Source organism: Eretmochelys imbricata, chromosome 24 (genome assembly GCF_965152235.1).
Source record: "Eretmochelys imbricata isolate rEreImb1 chromosome 24, rEreImb1.hap1, whole genome shotgun sequence".
Lineage (NCBI taxonomy): Eukaryota > Metazoa > Chordata > Testudines > Cheloniidae > Eretmochelys > Eretmochelys imbricata.
Genome location: NC_135595.1, coordinates 7,904,507 through 7,923,487, shown reverse-complemented (window position 1 = coordinate 7,923,487; position 18,981 = coordinate 7,904,507). Strand labels below are relative to the sequence as shown.

The following is an 18,981-nucleotide window of genomic DNA, read 5'->3' as shown; positions in this document are numbered from 1 at the left end:
TTTATTTTTTAACTCTCCCAATCATGTGCTGTAGCGTCTGAGAAGGGAAGGAAAAACATCTGATTTTAGTCTTCCGGGGCCGGGGACTGAAAATCAGCCTGCAGCCATAGCGAACATCCCTGTTTTGATACAGTCACAGTAAAAGTGAAAGCAGAGGTCCTGCCATTTCCTCATTCACAGTCCCATGTGACGAGCCTGGGAGAGCAAACCGAACTCCTTCTTCTAGGCATGCAGTCAGAGCAGGAAGGGTGTTAGGGTTCACTCAGGAGCCAACCTTGGGAGGAGAATTTGGGGGAATTCTTGCTGCCTGCTGATCAGTTCAGGATTCCTGCCTAGAAATCTCCACTGGGCGAACTCCCGTCAGGTATGTTTGGCTTTTTATTTTTCCCCTTGTACTTTAAATCTCCTCTTCATCATGTTTGGAATAATGTGTTTGAGGAAGTAAAATCAAAAAATGATGTTTTGTATTTTGCTTGTAGAGAGTTTGCATCTGCAGACATCGGCGTGTATCAGTCTTGTCTTTCTATCCCCATATAAAAGTCTCTCTCTTCCAATAACCCCCTCTATCTATCTATTCAACACCCTTTCTATCTATCTATTCTCATACACCTGCTCTGTCTCTCTCTCTGTCTCTCTAGCTCCATAAAACTTTCCATCTTCCTATCTTGGCTGGAGTGTTCAAAGGAACCTAGGGGAGTTAGGTGAGAGTTAATGGGATTTGGTTGCCTAACTCCCTTGAAAATTGCTTGGGCTCCTTTGAAAATTCAAGCCCTCTTCACACAAATCTCTCTGGGCCAGATCCTCAGCTGGTGTAAATCAGCTTTGCTCCAGTGACCACAATGGAGCGACACCAGTTTACAACACCTAGGGATCAAACTCATTGACCTCAGTGAAGCTACATCAATTGCCATCCCAGCTGGGAATGTCTCTGACTTTTGCTAGCTCTATCCCTCCCTCCCCGCTGTATCCCTTATACCAGGCTCTGATGCCCACGTCCAGGTCCAAGATCCAGTTCAGGAGCTGTGGAAGTACCCGGGTGATATTATCCATTCACCTAGCTCTGTTTTCCTTTCAAGTCTGTTGTTGTCGTATGGGGTTCCAGGAAGCCCCTTCCCCTGCCCCCTCGCCCGCAAGAGGTACAAGTGTGAGAGCTGCTGCAGGGTCAGGGTTTGCTTCTTGACACTTTGCTCCTGGCAGAGAGAGTGGAGAAATCTCAGCAAGTCAGTGTTGGATCTTTTGCACCATCACTGAGTGGAGGAAATTGAGACACTTGACTTAACCATGCAGATATTATCTTTCACCAGCGTGCTCTTTTTTTTTTTTTTTTTTTTCTAGCTGACCAGAATGAAGCTGTTGCTTTGTATCTTCCTGGCCTCTCTTGCTTCTGCTGCTACTGCACATCTACACTCAGACCCAACGCTGGACAACCACTGGGAGCTCTGGAAGAAAACCTATGGCAAGCAATACAGCCACAAGGTGGGGTCTGTGCAGCTGTGGGTTTGAAGTGGGAGAGGGGGATTTCCATCACTATCTCCCCTCCGGTCAGCAGGTATCCAGGACCTTGGCATGCCAGCCCTCTGGCAGCTCTCACTGAGATCGGTGCCTCCTGTTCCTCTTCTGGAGACTGTAAAGCTCTCTCTGCTTTCAGAAGTGCATTCAGCTTTAATGAGCACTGGGCCCTGTATGTACCCTCCACCTTGCCTAAACCATCCCAGGGGGTTAGCTGATTTCTTAAAGCGTGTTTTGTTAGGGATATATTAGAGCCAGGTGACATATTTCACACACCTCTTTTTTCTTTCTTTTTTTTTTTTTTTTTGGTGGCAAAATGCATATTCGGGTTGACAGAAACAATTGGGGAATTTGGCTAGATTTTGGCAGATTGTTTCTGTCAAATTAAAAAAAATAAGATGGAAAGGTGGGAAAAAATGGTTCATTTCAGAGTTTAATAAATGAACTGTTTTGTCTTTTCTTTCGGAAAGCCATTTCGTGTTGGAATTTCCCTCTGTTCTATTCACAATAACTAAATAAAAAGGTTTAAAAAGCTCCAAAATGAAGCAAAACGTTTGACCCAAATCCAAAAATCTTCAAGTGATTTTTAAAACATTGTTTGGTTTGGCTGCCAAACCAAAAAGTCAGTGATTTGTACAGCTGTAAGCTATATTGTGAATGTTTGATTCTTGATATTGTTTTGCATCCTAACCGTATGTTCAACTCCTTAATTACTTTGGCTTAGTTGAAGGCCCCGACTGCTTGGGGTCATTAGCGAATCCTACAGTACTTTCCTCCTAAATCACAGGTTATCATCACTGTCCTGGTGGCAATTACATTCTGCCTCCCTATAATTCCCCCTGATGATTTAACTGGATACTATGTGATTCTTCTCTTCTTGTCCTACCCTGTTGTGTAGTGTTGCTGTGTGCTGTTAAAAAGCTGCTGCACACCACTCCAGAACTGGCTGCATTTCAAGGGTGGGGAAGGACTCAATCTTGCCACACTTAACTTGTTAAGACTCCCCTTGATTTCCTAGGACGTTTTGCTTGAGTGAGTGTTGTAGGATCTGGGCAAGATTTTTGCAAAGCACTCAGGTTCCTGGGGGATCAAAAAGCGCTGTAGAACTATAACTCATTTATACTGCAGATGGTTTTCTCTGGGCTCTTGATAGTATTGTGAGGGCTGTGCTTTGGTTCCAGAAAGAGGAAGGGGAACGGCGCGTGACCTGGGAAAAGAACCTCAAGCTCGTTATGCTGCATAACCTCGAGCACTCACTGGGGCTGCATTCCTATGAGCTGGGCATGAACCACCTGGCAGACATGGTAAGTTTAAAAAAATATCGCTACAGACCAAGTGACCGGGCATCTGGGAATTATCTGTATTTCCCTGGGAGTGCTGTGGACAGAGAATGTAACTGAATCAGGGGCAGAATAAGCTCCAGCCAATCCTGTGTCAGTATGAGCAGTGCAGAGGTAGGTCCACAAATCACAGCACCCTGTGCGTCCTCCAGCAGCAAACCTGCCCCCATCACCGCTCCCGAGAGCTGTGCAGATCTTTGTTCTACTTGCTTGGGTCGGGGGGGGGTGTGGGAAATCTGCCATCAGGGGGGTAGTCCTGGTTTTTTAAATGCAGGGACTGCACCCCCTGCTAGCCCGCTGCTGGTGTGATCCCTCCCCTCCCCCCCAGAATGTTTCTGTATCAAATTTCAGAGTAACAGCCATGTTAGGGTTGGATTTGTGCTGGAAATGGCCCACCTTGATTATCATGCACATTGTAGGGAGAGTGGTCACTTTGGATGGGCTATTACCAGCAGGAGAGTGAGTTTGTGTGTGTGGTTTTTGGAGGGGGGTGAGGGAGTGAGAGAACCTGGATTTGTGCAGGAAATGGCCCACCTTGATTATCATACACATTGTGAAGAGTGTTGTCACTTTGGATGGGCTATTACCAGCAGGAGAGTGAGTTTGTGGGGGGGGGGGGGCGGAGGGTGAGAAAACCTGGATTTGTGCTGGAAATGGCCCAACTTGATGATCACTTTAGATAAGCTATTACCAGCAGGAGAGTGGGGTGGGAGGAGGTATTGTTTCATGGTCTCTGTGTATATAATGTCTTCTGCAGTTTCCACAGTATGCATCCGATGAAGTGAGCTGTAGCTCACGAAAGCTCATGCTCAAATAAATTGGTTAGTCTCTAAGGTGCCACAAGTACTCCTTTTCTTTTTCTGTATCAAATGGCATCCTCCAAGCTGTGTGAGTCTGACCTTGCACATACAGTGCAAGTGAGGTCAAAAGTTTGGGAATCCCATTCCCGCAGGTTCCTGCTTCTCTACCTTACTGTGTCTGCCACCCTCCCTTACCCCCATGAGGAATGTCACGTGTGGAATAACACACAACCTGTCTGCTAGGCCATTGCGGGTTAAAGAAGTTGCTCCTTTAACTGAAATTGCAGGGGCTTGTGCTTCAGATCCCATTACTGCCACCGCCAAGCATTCAGAACTCAGGAGTCAGGCCCCTAAAATCATGGGGGGGCTTAAAAATCCTGGCATTAAAAAAAAGTCTAAGTCTGGGGGTTCTTATTATTTGCCTCTGGGTTTTGCGCTTTTAAGGGTTATGTTTTCCTGCAGGTCTCCACAGCTACACGAGAGATGGAAACTTAAAAAAAAAAAAAAAGAAAAAAAAGGCTGAAATTCTTGTGTAATCTCACAACTCCTTGGGGATGTCAGTCTGAAGGGGTGTGTGTGTTCTTTTAACTAGACCAGCGAGGAAGTGGCTGCTTTGTTAACTGGAGTGAAAATTCCCCACCGACCTGACCGGAATTCCACCTACAGGCAGCACCCTGGCAGCCAAGTGCCGGACTCCATGGACTGGAGGGACAAAGGATGTGTTACTGATGTGAAGAATCAGGTGGGAGACTCAATCTGTTCCCTTGCTGACATGGGTGCCCATCACAGCAGTGGCACAGTGCATCTCTCTGGCTTTTTCAGGGGCCCTGTGGCGCCTGCTGGGCTTTCAGTGCTGTCGGTGCCCTAGAAGCCCAGGTGAAACTGAAAACTGGAAACCTGGTGTCTCTCAGTGCACAGAACCTAGTCGACTGTTCCACTATGTATTGGAACCGCGGCTGCAGCGGTGGATTTATGACCTACGCCTTCCAGTACATCATTGATAATGACGGCATTGATTCAGACGCTTCCTATCCGTACACAGCTCAGGTTGGTATCCAGATTTCAGACAGACACAGAGAGGGTCTGTCTACACTGCACGCAAAGCTCGGGTTCTGATTAAGGTTCCCCTTCCATCCACATACAAATCAGCCTGACTCAGGTCAGCAAGCGCTCAGGCCCAAGGTCCTTGGACTCTGCTAGAGAGGTAGGTCAGAGTCCGAGTCCTGCTGACTTGCGTCCAAGCCTTGTCATTTTGCAGAGTGGGTGCAGCAAAAGCTGCAGAGCTGAGTCAGAAGGTCTGTGCAGGGCAGTATGGACACATTAGCACAGCTGTGAGACCTGGGCCCAGCAATTGTAAACCCAGGTTTACAGTGCAGTGTGGATGCTGAAGAGTGGGCTTGGAAACACTGAGTCTGCAAGCCTGGGTCCCAGAGACCCAGGTTTATGAATGCCATGTAGACATCCCCCAAAAACTCAGAGACTCCCTAGTCCTTTTCGTAGTCTGTTGCTGGCATCTCTTCTGGCGAGTGTGTAGCATTCTGTTCTTTGTGGCCTGTTTTGCTGGGTCTTCCTGTGCTGTTTGTGTCAGCACAAAGAACAAGAGAAGAGGTCTGCAGGCAGTCGTTAGAGCAGTAAAACTTGGCATCAGTATTCCTGACGTCTACTCCCAATGTTGGGTGGAGAGTGGTGCCTAATGGCTAGAGCAGAGGGACTTGTGCTCAGGTCACTTGGGTTGTAATCTTAGCTCTGTTTGTTCCTCTGACTTCTCTGTGAAACCCAGCTAATCACACTTCCCTCTGTCCCAGAGGCATGGAGGCTCATAAATCCATCTGTGAAATGCGTGCTGCAAATGTTCACTGCTGTCATTGAAAGCTGAATTCTCATATTTCTCCTTACCTGAGTGATGGGATAGGAGAGAGATGAACACTGAGTGAATTAAAATTGGCTGAAAATGCTCTTTTCAGGGCACCAAAGCTATTTGTGAATTTGACCTAAATTTGGCAAATATTTTTGGCCCAAAACCTCCCCTGCTTTTTTCCCCCCAGAAATGTCAAAAGGAACCATTTTGACAGCTCATTCGGAAATGAAATGACATTTGAAATGTTTCATTTGAACCAAATGAAATTTTTTTGATTTTTTGTTTCAGCAAAAAACCCTGAAAAAATGCAATTTTGGTTTGAAACAAACCAGTGGGGTTTTTTACGTTTTTGTTTTGTTTTCTTTTTTTTTGTTGTTGTTGTTGTTTCCGGGTAAGTCACTGAACTGAAAAATGAATTAGTCCCTCAGCTCTGATCTCGATGCCCAGAGGCAGAAGGAATGTTCCAGAGGGATTCAGACAACAGAGGGGAATAGAAGGGAGATAAACAAATGTTGCAAGTGGGTCAGATGTTCATGCCAGAGGCTGAAATGTCCGTTTCATCTGCTCTTTGCCACTGCCAGAACGGAACATGTCACTATAACCCTGCCACACGAGCCGCCACCTGCTCCAAGTTCGTTGAGCTCCCGTATGCCGATGAAGCAGCCCTGAAGGATGCCGTAGCCAATATCGGACCTGTGTCTGTTGCCATAGATGCGAAACAGCCTTCGTTTTTCCTGTACAGATCAGGTACGTTCTCTAATCTAGAACACCTCGCGCCCGGTGCGGTACGTCGTTTGAAGCCGTGATGCCTTTGCTTTCTGTGGACTGTCTCTTTAAATGTAAAGCGGAATGTGGAGGAAGTTGCTATTTGTTCTGCAGCTTGTTACTGAGGAGATGTGCACATTGTGCTCTTCCCATGGAGACCTGGCTTTTGTTTTCTTGTTATTTCCTGGAATCTTTTGACCCCGCAATAAGTTACAGTCATTATCAAACAAAGGCCACAGGCAGCTGAATGCATGTCTTGCTGTTTGTGAGTGACACCATCCTGTTACCTCTTGGTTCATAGGAGCTGACTTTTATTTTTCCCCAGGGGTGCTCCACCCCCGCTCCGCCCTGAGGCCTCACCCCCACTCCACCTCTTCCCCTGAGGCCCCGCCCTTGCTCCACCTCTTCCCGCTCCAACCTCTACCCCAAAGCCCCCTCCCCACTCACTGCTCTCTGCCTTCCCCAAGTGCCTCCCCTAGCTGCCGAACAGCTGATCAGCGGTGCCTTTGGTGGTGCCGCCCATCATATGTGGCTGGTGGGTGCTGAGCACCCACTATTTTTCCCCCATGGGTGCTCCAGCTCCTCTAGCAGTTGGCAAGAGGATAAAAGCCTACTACTGCTAGAAGGTAATGTCTCTTGTCTTACACCTAGGATATATCTCTACTGCATCCCGGTGGTGGTGGCATGTTGGGTAGATGTAGCTACACATGGTTGTTAAAGGCACTGCGCTGTGTAGCTACCCACAGCACTGGAAGGATCTGGCCCTGGAGGCAGTGGGAGCTGTCAGAGTTTTTCCCCACTACCTCCCGCTGCTGGAGTCTTTCCCTGTGGCAGAAAAAGGCCCCAGCAGCGGGGAGGTAGCGACGTATGACACTGCTAAAATGAGCAGTGCAGATGGGGGAGGCCCTGCTTGGGCGTGTAGAGAGCCGTGTAGGGCATATACCCTAAGGGTTCAGGTATGTCTTTACTCCGCTAAGCCGTCTACCCTGCTGTTTATGCGGGGGGTGTGTGTGTAGTGTATACAGTCTACACGGTGCAATAAGGAGTGTGCAGTGTGGACATACTCTTACACTGGAAGCTCTTTGGGGCAGGGACGATCCTTTTGTTCTGCGTTTGTACAGCGCCATGGGGCCCTGGTCTATGTCTGGGGCTGGCAGGTGCTCCTGTGACACAGATTAATAATAACAACAAATGACCGGAGATGCTCCTTTAGCTCGAAAGGTGCTTCAAGGGTTAACGACCCCGGGTTCAATTCCTGCTGGTGTCTTACAGGGTGTCATTAAAATAGCACCCCAGGGTGGACCCTTCACTCATGTTAATGTAATGCCAATGCGCCGGGGTGAGCAGCGGGGAAGGAACGTGGGACTTCTGAATCTTAACACATGAGCCTTTCCTGCTTGATCTGTAAGACCCAACCTCTTCTAACCAAGGCTGTGAGAGGCTCATCAACCTTTCTGTGGCCCAGCCACCACTAGAGGGGGACAGAATGCCCCACAGAGTGGGCAAGGCTTACATTAACCTGTGCTTTTTTTTATTAGTTTTCACTGGGTTGTATTCCAGGCATTGTCAGATATTTTGGCCGGAAATTTGTGCTGCTTCAAACTCAGCTCAGGGGTTTACGAGAGCTGAGTTCTATTCCCAGGGCAAGTCATTGCCTGCTCTGTTTCCCCATCTGCACAATGGAGATAATAAGACTGACCTGCTTTGTGATCTACTGATGAAAAGAGTGAGGGATTGTTATTATTACCCCTCCTCTCCAGGGGACCAGGTTAGAGGCATGTTGGTACCATGTGGGTTGCTCACAACAACTTTACTGAGCAGAGAAGTCACTACTGGCTTTTTTTCCTCCCATGTGATTGCATATTCTTTCCTTCCAGGAGTCTACAATGATCCACGCTGCACTGATCATGTGAATCATGGGGTTCTAGTTATTGGCTATGGCACCCTGGATGGGAAGGACTTTTGGCTTGTGAAAAACAGGTAAAAGAAAATCCATCACTGAGCTGTAACAAGCTCCTGGGATATGCGTGGGGTATAAGTGAGCTGTGTAGAGCTGTGCATGTATGTGTCTGTACTGATGTGAATTGGATGCCCTTTTTAAACAGCTTGAAACACATGAGAAAATGGGGGAGGGGAACCCTGCCTATAAAGAAAGGTGTTTTATTCTCTTAATGTTTAATTCTGTGCTTTTTCTCCTTCCAACAGCTGGGGTGAATATTTCGGTGACAAAGGGTACATTCGAATGTCCAGGAACAAAGGAAACCACTGTGGAATTGCCAGTTATGGCTCTTATCCACAAATATAGAGGGACGCTCTGCTTCAGAATGCACTCTGGAGATGTGGTCTGTTAAACTGCGAATCTTAGCCTTGCTGTAATCTAACTGCTGTGTTTGAGAACAATGTACGGGCTGTAGTGGCAAAATCCTCCCATCAGATCCATCTGACGGACCTGAGATAAGCAGCCAAAATGATGAATGATTGCGGTTGGTCTGGTCCAGAATTTGGGCACTTGTAGCTCACTCTCCCTATCCCGCAGGGGTGTTTTTAATTGATTAATGTCTCTACATTGCTTTGCGCATGTGAAGTGCTATTTCAGTGCTGAGTATTCTCACTGCCTCTGTCTCAAAACATATTGGCTGAAGGCCACGTCGCACGGATAAAGCTACTCCACGTGGTGGAGTTGCCGAAGCCACGTCAGAGGTGGAGAGGCGAAGTAGCTGGATCAGCACATCCCTAGCCACATGTATGGATTTTCCCCAGTACAGGTCACAAAGCAATCATTAGCAACCTAGGAGATCAAGCAAACTGTGGACATTCCTTGGAGGAGGGAACATGTTTCCCGTGGCCACACAAAATTGGGTTGGTATCTTGCAATGCTGCTCCCATAAGTCTTATGTGAAGACATTAGCACACCAGCCATCAGAAACGACCTGAGATCGCCTTGTGCCGTGGAGAAGCCCAGCCATGGAACCAAGTGCTTCTGCTGTTATAAAAGGTGACCTACAGAGTGAAGTCAGCCTTTGCCACCCGCAGTGCTTGGACCAAGGACACGGTGCAGAGATGAAGGGCCTGATTCTCTCTGCCACTGCACAGCCATTTACCCCTGTGCAAAGTAGGTGTATAATGTTGCTGAATCAGAATAGCAGCAGTTTTCAGCCGAGGTATAAATGACTGCACGGGATGCACAGTAGCGGGGAGTCAGGCCGAAAGGCTGTAATTCTAGCTGCAGGTAGAGGGCTAGTGATTGAATGAGCAAGAAAGCAGGGAAAGGGTGAACCTGGAATCCACACCCCCAGCTGCAAGTTCCAGCACAGCACCGGGAAACACATCTGCTGCCCTGCTCTACTCCACAGGCTGCGGGCCGGGGGCGCCCTGCTTCTGGATCTGACCTACTGTGCCCTACTTCGAGATATGATTTGCAGACACCTATTGACCGAATCCTTGCGGGATACGGTTTCAGAGTGACGTCACACATCTCCACAGCACCTGAAATGCATTCTCTTCTCTCCAATTCAGCACTGAGTATCAATTCAGCACTGAGGTTGCTATGATGCTCCAGATCTAATCTCATCTGTAAGCAATGCATGTAAAATAAATTACACATCCTCTTCTGAAAGGAAAAAAATATATTCAATTGTCTGAGAAGTTTAGGCTCAGTCTGTTCAGCGGGGCCAGGTGTGGGATACTTAGCGAGTGACAGAAATGCAAAACCACACAGATTACAGATGAAACAAACTCTCAGGCCCTGATGCTGCAAAATCTGATTCATGAGGGTGGAGCCCTGAATCTCTGCAAAGCCCCAAGATGGCTCCATATATGCTCATGGGTCCACTTGAATTAATCAGGTTAGAAGGTCAGGGCTTGAGTTAATCAAAGGGAAGCTGGCAAAATTGTGGGATCCATTTGTGTGTTGCAGGACCAGGTAGAAAAATGGTCACCAGTGGGACAGGAGTGAGAAATCACATCTTTGTGAAAATGTAACCATTTGGGGAGTTGTCCCCAATTATTTCCTTATTTTTGTGGCTTGTTTTAGCAAAATATAATCTGTCAGTTGCAAAAAAAAAACGAAAACAAAAAAAACCACCCCGACAAACCCACAAAAAAACCCACCAATGGATGAATGTGAACAACTGAGCAACATCGCCTCATGGTGAAATTTCATGAGATTTGCAACAACCACCAAAGCATTTCTTGTCCTGGGCTAAATTTTCAGTTGTACTTGAGTGGTTCCATGAGGCTGTTTTGTGTCACTGCTTCCCCACGTTTGGGGGGAGCGCCAGGTGAGTGACTGATGGATCTTAGGCAGCCCCTGTTGCTAGGCAATATCTGACTGTACTGTATGTTACCTGAACTTTTAGGGTGAAATTCACCCTGTGTAGAGGGCCAGCACAAGGTCAAGACACCACTCTAGGGTGATTAGGTGCCCAGTTTTCGACCGGAAAGTCCGGTTTTAAAGGAGACCAGATAGTGTCCGGTCAGATCTATTGACCGGACACTCAAAGTCTGGTTACTGCGGGTGAGGGAGGTGGAGAGGCGCCGGGTCATCATCTGCACCAGCCTCTACTCAGCCGGGGCCGCCTCCTACCTTCGTTGGGTGGCTGCAGCTCCCAGCCCTGGCTCCGCAGGCGAGTCCCTCCTGACCTGGGTGGAGGAGAGTGTAAGGGGAAAAGCAGCGAGCGACGGGGGAAGGAGAGAAGAGGAGTGGATGGGTCAGGGCCTCAGGGGAATGGGCGGGGCAGGGGAGACTGGCACTCCTGCTGGAGTGTCTGTTTTTTAAATATTACCAAGTTGGCAACCCTACTCACATCCCAACTAAGCCCTCAAAAAAGATGGGGCGCCCCAGCTCCCACTACCCCAGTATGGGATCCCCTCCACTGCTCCATCTCACCATTTCCCTCTCTCCTTTGCCTTGCAGAGCAAAGGGGTGAAAGGGAGTGGTGGAGAGGAGGGTAGGAAGGAAGCAGAGGAAATAAATGGATGATGGGGTAGATGGAATGGGGGTGGGGGTCGAGCAAGAAGGAGGAGGCCTGGGAGAGCAGGGGCTGTGCTCATAGATTTTAAGCTTCAGTTCCATCAACCATTGAACGGTGAGGTGGGGTGTGGAATTGCTATGATGCCCCTCTGGCCGAGGTGCAGAAGGGGCCCTCAGTGCTGCCATCTCATGGTTTTGCTGGAAGATCACTGGGGATCTCTCTCTCTCTGTCTCACTTGCACACATACACATGCAGAGCTCTGCAGGGTGGACCCAGTCACAATACGGGCCTGGCTCCTGTTTGTATTATGGCCTCTTTGCACTGGATAGAGCAGTGAGGATCAGTCTGTTACTTGCAGGGGAGGATCAAGCCCCGGATGGATGCCAGCCCAGCTGACAACTGAGCTGGGAAGTGAGCGGGCAGGCCCACAGTCCAGTATATGGCTCTAATATGGACAGCCCCTGGCCCTTTTAGTGGGTGCTGTGGCCACAGCATGGGGAGAATTGGGAGGAGAGAGACCAGGACAGCGGGCTTGAGAGGGGTAATCCAGACTAGCTATGGCTGCATCAGCGTCCTTTCTGATCTGAGGTTGTTAGCCGACGGCCAAGGATGTTTGGTGAGGTGCCAGCTATGCCCGTTTATACCATCCGTGACTTTAACCGCTAGGACGCACTGTGCCTTCGCGGCGGGCAGCCCGGGCTAGGCTGACGGATGCCCCAAGGTCCTAACCACCCGTGACTTTAACTGCTAGAGCTCAGAGCTCCTTCGCAGCGGGCAGTCAATACTGACTGACAGGTGCCCCAATGGCAGCACTAAGAGCCTCTCCGCACCCGTGACTTTAACTGCTAGAGCTCAGAGCTCTTTTGCAGCGGGCAGCCAGGATTGACTGACAGGTGCCCCAAGAGTTTGCCCCGTGGAGGCGGCATAACTCAACGCTAGGCTCTTAGTACTCTCACCTAATGGCCAGGCTTTAGAGCCAAAACGGCTGAGGTTCTTTAATTGTGTTGGCTGCTTTACAGTAAACCAGAGAAAACAAGTCAGGCTTATGCACAAATGGTTACCAAAATTTATTAAGCTAGATTCTAATCATGTGGTTACAAAATTGCTAGTGCCTACTTATTTAAATGTAGAGATGTTACACACACAAACAAGTTACAAAACTGAAGCCACAATCCCAAAGAAAGAAAACAAAGTATAGAGCTCTATTTCAAAATATGTGTACACTAAAGATAGGAGATCAGGTGTGGGTGCTTCTTACCCTCCTTGCATCTCTCGATTCCAGCGGTGCCAAGCCAGGATCGGTCACTCAATTCCGCGGAAAGACGAATAAGGGACAAGGCTTAGGGACCCTCTTAGCTGCAGAAGCCTTGGGAGGCTGTCACTTATCTGACCAGCAGATAGATAGTGAAAAGCACTCAAAAATCATGGTGCTGTAGGTCCCCTACTTATACCTCTGTACTCCTTTATTCTCTTTCTCCTTTCTTATGCCAAATTGAGGCTGGTCTGTCTGGGTGACGCCAGCTTTCGCAAGAGTAGTTTACACTTGCAAGGGAGAGAAACAATAAGTTTCGACTACTGGACATTTCTTTTATCAGGGTAAATATTTTCCCACCTAGGATGTTGGTGTGTGTGCATCACGCTATTTAGTAGGGGCTAAGAGCCATGTCTGTCACAGGGCCTCTGCCTGCTGTGAGCTTAATCGTTGTATCTGCTCCCAGAGGCACACTGTAGCAGCACACCTGTGCTTTTCACAGCTTCAAAGGCTGTGCTGGACTATATGTTAAGTGCCCTGTTCCGGCTTCCTCCTGTGTTTCCAGCAATGCTGGTCTGAAGGGGGTGGGGCTGGCTGTCTGGCTACATTCCACCCCCTGATGCACCACACTACATCCCAGATTGCAAGGTGGCGGTGATGCCAGCACCTCTTGCCCTCCTTGGGGAAATCTAGAAATATCCAACAACCAAATTAGAGGATGAGGGTTCGCGGAATTGGTTAGGATCCCTTTTTAGCTCTAGGTATCTGATTTGCGTGGAGGAAAGAGCAGTTTGAATCAAACGCTTCATAATACATAAAGTTACAGAAAAAACAATTACAATAATTAAAATGGTTAAAACAGTATTTACAACCGAATGTAAAAACGGGGAGAGGGAAAATCCCAAGTGTTGAGCTAACCATTGCATCCATGAGGTTTGTCCATTCTCAGCCACTGCATGTAAAATTTTAACTGCACCTTTAATAGCAAGTGGTACAAATTCAATTCCCAGTCCATTGGTTGAATCTAGCAAGGTGCACATCCAGCAATTTGTAGCACCAGCAGCTGAGGCGATGGTTTGGATTGCTCCCCGAAGAGGATGTTCTGGTATTGCCAAGGTGACTGGAGCCAACAGAAGGATCATGAGGGCTTGCAGGAACATATCTCTGGTGGGTCGTGTTCTAGCTAAAAAAACTTATTTTAAAACCAAAAGCAAAAATTACACCTGCTATTATAAGTAATGGCAAATATATCAACAGTCCATAGTAGTCTCTAGTGATCAAACAGGTCTGCTGCATGGTCCATTTTGCTGACAGGTTAGCTGGCAGGTTGCTCGGAACCATGGGACCATTCCTGCAATAAATCACATGGTCAGCCGGTCTTGGATGCGATCCAAGCCTCTGTAATGGTTATTAGCCTTTTATCAGCATTTAAGGCACTCCATACACCTTTCTCTTTATAGGCGTGCAAAACGCAGGTAAAGGTTCCCAGGGCTGGGTGTTTAATCACAACAGTATCTCCGGGAGCATACTTGGAACTGTGCAGTGGTGTTCTGGCAGGGGAGATAGCTTTCCCTGTAGGGAAGAATCCCCTGCTGATTGGACTTCCTGTAGGAGTCTGTCTGTTGTTTAATCTCTGCACCACTTCGTCCAGTCTGTCTCCCCATGTGCCATCAGTAGGCTTCAAGTGATTCTTTAGCAACCCATTCCAGCGCTCGACCATGCCATTAGATTGAGGTCGATATGGAAGGTGGAAGGTCCATTGGACTCCATGGTTAAGGGTCCATTCCCTTACAAGTTTATTCTTAAAATGCGAACCATTATCTGATTGGATTTCTTGAGGCATTGGGACAATTGCTGTTAAGCGGTTTAGTCCCATAACTGTGGACAACCCTGTTGCCAATCGGGTTGGATATGCAAAACCAATCCCTGAAACAATTTCTACCCCAGTCAAGATGTATTTCAACCTCTGCCTTGTAGTGGGCAGTGGTCCGACATAGTCGACCTGCCAGGTTGCCCATAGTGTTTTTCCATCTCTTAGCCTGGCAAACCTTTGTCCTTCTGCTATATGTTTTCTAGTCTCAGCACAAATAGTGCAGGCTTGCACCAGGTCTCTAGCCTGTCTGTGGGTGATAGGCCACCCCCTGATATGTGCTTGCCGCACTAACTCATCACTTCCTGTGTGTCCTAAATTATCATGTAACCATGAATATAAGCATTCCCATTCTACTTGTGTGGTAAAGAGCTGGGCAGCTGCATCGGCTAAATTGTTTAACTGTGCAGCTAGGGTATTATTCCTCTGATGAGCTGAGACATGTCCTATAGACAGGGGTTGTTGCAGGGCATGCTGATATAACCACTTCCAGTATTCCAGTCCCCAGACTGGTTTACCTCCTATTTCCCAGTGGTTATTTTTCCAGCTAGTGATCCACTGAGTGGCACCTGCCCAGACCGCATAGGAGTCCGTATATACTGCGGTGGCTCCTGCTTCACAGGCCAGTTTAATTGCAGCCAATTCTGCAAGTTGTGCTGACCCATCAATTCCAGCAGTTAGGGGTGCTGCAGAGGTGTCTGCAGGCACTGCTGCAGCTTTTCCCTTCCATTTTCCTTTGACCAGCCTGGCACTGCCATCAGTGAACCACACTCCCTCAGGCTTAGAAGGATCAAATGGGGCAGCATCCTTAATGGGAGACTGCTGTGGAGGTAGGCGGTATTCATCAGGCATTCCTACTTTCCGTAGGGATTCCTGAATCATAGTGGGGTTTTGTGCAGTGTCTGCACTACCTACCCGGTGGTGTATGTAAAGTGCCCATCTTTGGATAGTCATCTTTTGTGCTACACCAGGTGGTAACTCTTTCCCTTCCAATATAGGTTTAATGATTGGAAGAGGAGTGTGAATTGTGATGTCCTTATCCTGAGTTAATTCCTCAGTTTCTCTCAAGGCTGTGTAAGCTACCAGAAGCACCTTCTCATAAGGCGTGTAGTTAACCTGTGACCCTTGCCATGACTTGGAACCAAACTGAATTGGTCGTCTGGGAGCAGTGTCACTGTCTTGCCAGAGAGCATAAGACATTCCAGTGGCTCCCACAGTTAGGTACAAATGGAATGGGGCTTCAGGATGTATGGGACCCAGAGCCTGATAGGTGTGTATCTCCCCTATCAGTTGCCTGAGGGCTTCCTCATGGGCAGGAGCCCATTCCCAGGCAGCACTTTTCTTTAACAAATTGTACAATGGTCTGGCTACAATGGCAAAGCCAGGTCCATGTTTTCTCCAAAATCCCAGGGTTCCCAAAATCTGTCTCAATTGATCTTTACTTTCAGGGGAGGGTGCCTGATTTAGCTTTTGCACAGTGTCATTAAGCACAGACCTCCTACCTCCCATCCATACAGTACCTAAGAATTTTATCTCTTGGGAGGGACCTTGGCATTTCTCAGCTGGTAACTCTAAATTAAGGGCTTCTAGTGCTCCTTTGATTTGATTCATAGCCTCCTGTACCTCTTCTGAGGTTTTCCCACCTATTAAGATGTCATCAATGTATTGCACAGTTTGTACATTGGGTGGCAGTATAAGGTCATCTAGGACCTTTGCCAGTGCCCCATGGCAAATAGTGGGTGAGTGTTTAAACCCTTGTGGCATTCGGGTAAAAGTGTATTGTACACCTTTCCAAGTAAAAGCAAATCTTTCCTGGTCAGCTGGTTGCAAAGGGACCATGAAGAACATGTCCTTTACATCTAATACTGCTAGCCAGGGTTTATCCCAGGTTTGTATGGTGTTTACAATATCTGTTATGCTAGGGACTGCTGCAGTTAATGGTCCAGTGTTACTGTTTAGCTTCCTATAGTCTATAGTGAGTCTCCATTTGCCATTTGGTTTCTTGATGGGCCACACAGGAGAATTAAAGCGAGAGTGGGTACGAATTAAAATTCCTCGCTGTTCCAAATCTTTGATCAGGTCAGTAACAGGGCTTATGGCCTCAGCTGGGACATTATACTGCTTTATGTTTGTTACTGTTGAGGGCGGGAGAGCAGGCGCGCTGCTAAGTAAGTTTACAGAATAGTGGGGAGGGCTTTCCTCTTCCAGGTGGGTGGCATGAGGAACAGAACTGACTCCAAAAGCCCATCTTTCCCCATTAATCCTTCCCTTCTTTCCTCTTAAAACGTCCATGCCCAGTATGTTGGCATTGCCCAAAATCACCTCATATTTTCGGGGCTGATGGTGGGGTTGCAATGGGACATCCAGTTTTATCTTAACTAATGGGTAAGTTATGGTACTGCCATTTACTCCTGTAACAAGTACCTGCTTTCAGCCAGTAGGTGGCGAGCCCGGAAAACTTTCTCCCTTAATCATGGACCTTTGAGCCCCTGTGTCCATTAAGAAAGGAATAATGTGTTTGTCATTTACAGTTACATGTATCCGGGGGTCTTTTGCTGTTGTTTTCTCCGCTTTGGATTTAAGCTGGTTTATTAGGAGAGGAGATTGACCCCCGCAAGCTAGTTTCCCTGCTCTGGTAACTCTTGCAGTTGCTGCAGCAATGGAGTATACCGGGTGTCTGCAGGTGGGGAAAGAGGAGAGAGCTGCAGAGGTGCACTGGGAGTAGCATTAGTTGTCTCCCAGTCAGCTCTTTTAAAGGTGGTTAATAATTTTAGCCGCTCTGTGGGCAGTCCATTTATCACATCTCTGGGATAACCTAAAGCCAGACATTGTCTCCACAACTTGGCTCTAAGCGCCTTTTCCTCCTGGGTTGGCTCTCGCTTGTTTTTATGTCCTTTAGATGGTGCCCCCTTGTTTCCCTGAAGGGAACGCATCTTAGCTTTGCCTGTCAGTGCTCTGATGTCTCCGAATTCTCTAAAGTATGACACCAGAAGGTTTCGCAGTGCCCGAAAGGTACAGTTATGTGCTGCAGCTTCTGATCTAAGGGACAGTGCCATAGCCCTGTGGTTACTCGGAACTCCCTTAAGCAGGGGTCTGAGATCATCTACATCTACCTGACCCTCCCATGGGCTTTCATAGGCTAACTCTTGAGGGTTTTGGCCAATCATGCTAATGACAGCCACAGTTAATAGCGCTGTTTTTACCTCATCTATGTTGGTCCAGTGCATTACTGTGGGTTCATCTCGGTCTGCTGGGTAAATTCCTCTTGCCCATAGACAAGCCAGAGACCAAAGTGTTTTAGGGGTGTTCCCCTCTGAATGTTCCAGGAATATTCCTGCACCTAAGTTAAGGCGCTCAGTTTCTTGGGCTGTCAGGCGTATATATCCACCCCCAGTGTCCCAGAGGCAGACCAGCCATTCTATTATACCTTCCTCAGGCTTTTTAGCAAAATCTCCCTGGATTGTTTTTAACTCCATGGGAGTATATTGGCGGGTGGTAATTTTGGTAAAGTGTGTTGGAGCTTTACTACCTTTTCCCTTTTTACCTCCCTTCTTTGTTTTTGAAGAGGTGGATGGATAATTGTCATCCCCTTCTTCATCCAGCTCTGCCCCACTCAAATTTTCCTCATGTTCTTCTGATTTGTGATGTGTGATAGCTGGTCTTAATTTTACAGAGGGACCTTCCTCCTCAGAGGAGGGGGACTCATCTGCTGAATCCCAAATGTCTCCATCCCATTCCTCAGGGTCTAGCCAGAGAGCAGTCTCAACTTTAGCCCGGTTGATACTGCATGTTTTAGTCTCCAGCTTTTCCCTTCGTTCTATCCCTTCTTTCTCAATTAAGGGAAGTAATCTTTTCTGAAGATGTTCCATATCCCTATTCAGTGTTCTTACTCTGGTACCTAAATTCTGGCATTCCTTGCGCAGTGTGTCCCTCTCCTGTTGTAGCCTATTAAATTCTATTGCCAGACTATGATAATCCTTACAGGCAGCTTGCCAAATGTTAGTAAGCAGCCATATACAAGCACCTTTTCCTTTCCCTTTCTTCATCTTGCAGGCAGTTCTCCAGTTACAGAAATGCTGCCAGATCTCTGCTGGTTTTCCCCAATATTTCTCCAGCAGTTCTTTGCTCCACAGAGGATTTCCCCATCCCTCTTGGGTCAAACTTTTCTCTAGCTCAGGGAATTCTGTGCTGTTTATCATGACTGGTTTCATTGTGTTACTGTAGTGCAGCCTATATCACAATCCTGTTCGTGACGCCAATTCTGTTAGCCGACGGCCAAGGATGTTTGGTGAGGTGCCAGCTATGCCCGTTTATACCATCCGTGACTTTAACCGCTAGGACGCACTGTCCCTTCGCGGCGGGCAGCCCGGGCTAGGCTGACGGATGCCCCAAGGTCCTAACCACCCGTGACTTTAACTGCTAGAGCTCAGAGCTCCTTCGCAGCGGGCAGTCAATACTGACTGACAGGTGCCCCAATGGCAGCACTAAGAGCCTCTCCACACCCGTGACTTTAACTGCTAGAGCTCAGAGCTCCTTTGCAGCGGGCAGCCAGGATTGACTGACAGGTGCCCCAAGAGTTTGCCCCGTGGAGGCGGCATAACTCAACGCTAGGCT

At 47.9% G+C, this 18,981-nt stretch overlaps 1 protein-coding gene across 1 annotated transcript; it reads left to right on the top strand.

Annotated features, from left to right (window-relative positions):
- Nucleotides 1–222: 222 nt before the first annotated feature.
- Nucleotides 223–9,789, top strand: LOC144279716 (cathepsin S-like). The gene is made up of 8 exons (XM_077841323.1): nucleotides 223–364; nucleotides 1,336–1,476; nucleotides 2,691–2,813; nucleotides 4,242–4,391; nucleotides 4,472–4,696; nucleotides 6,089–6,254; nucleotides 8,150–8,252; nucleotides 8,478–9,789. Exons 2-8 carry the CDS (start codon nucleotides 1,345–1,347, stop codon nucleotides 8,575–8,577), a joined length of 999 nt encoding a protein of 332 aa, XP_077697449.1. The 5' UTR covers nucleotides 223–364; nucleotides 1,336–1,344; the 3' UTR covers nucleotides 8,578–9,789.
- The last annotated feature ends 9,192 nt before the right edge of the window (nucleotides 9,790–18,981 follow it).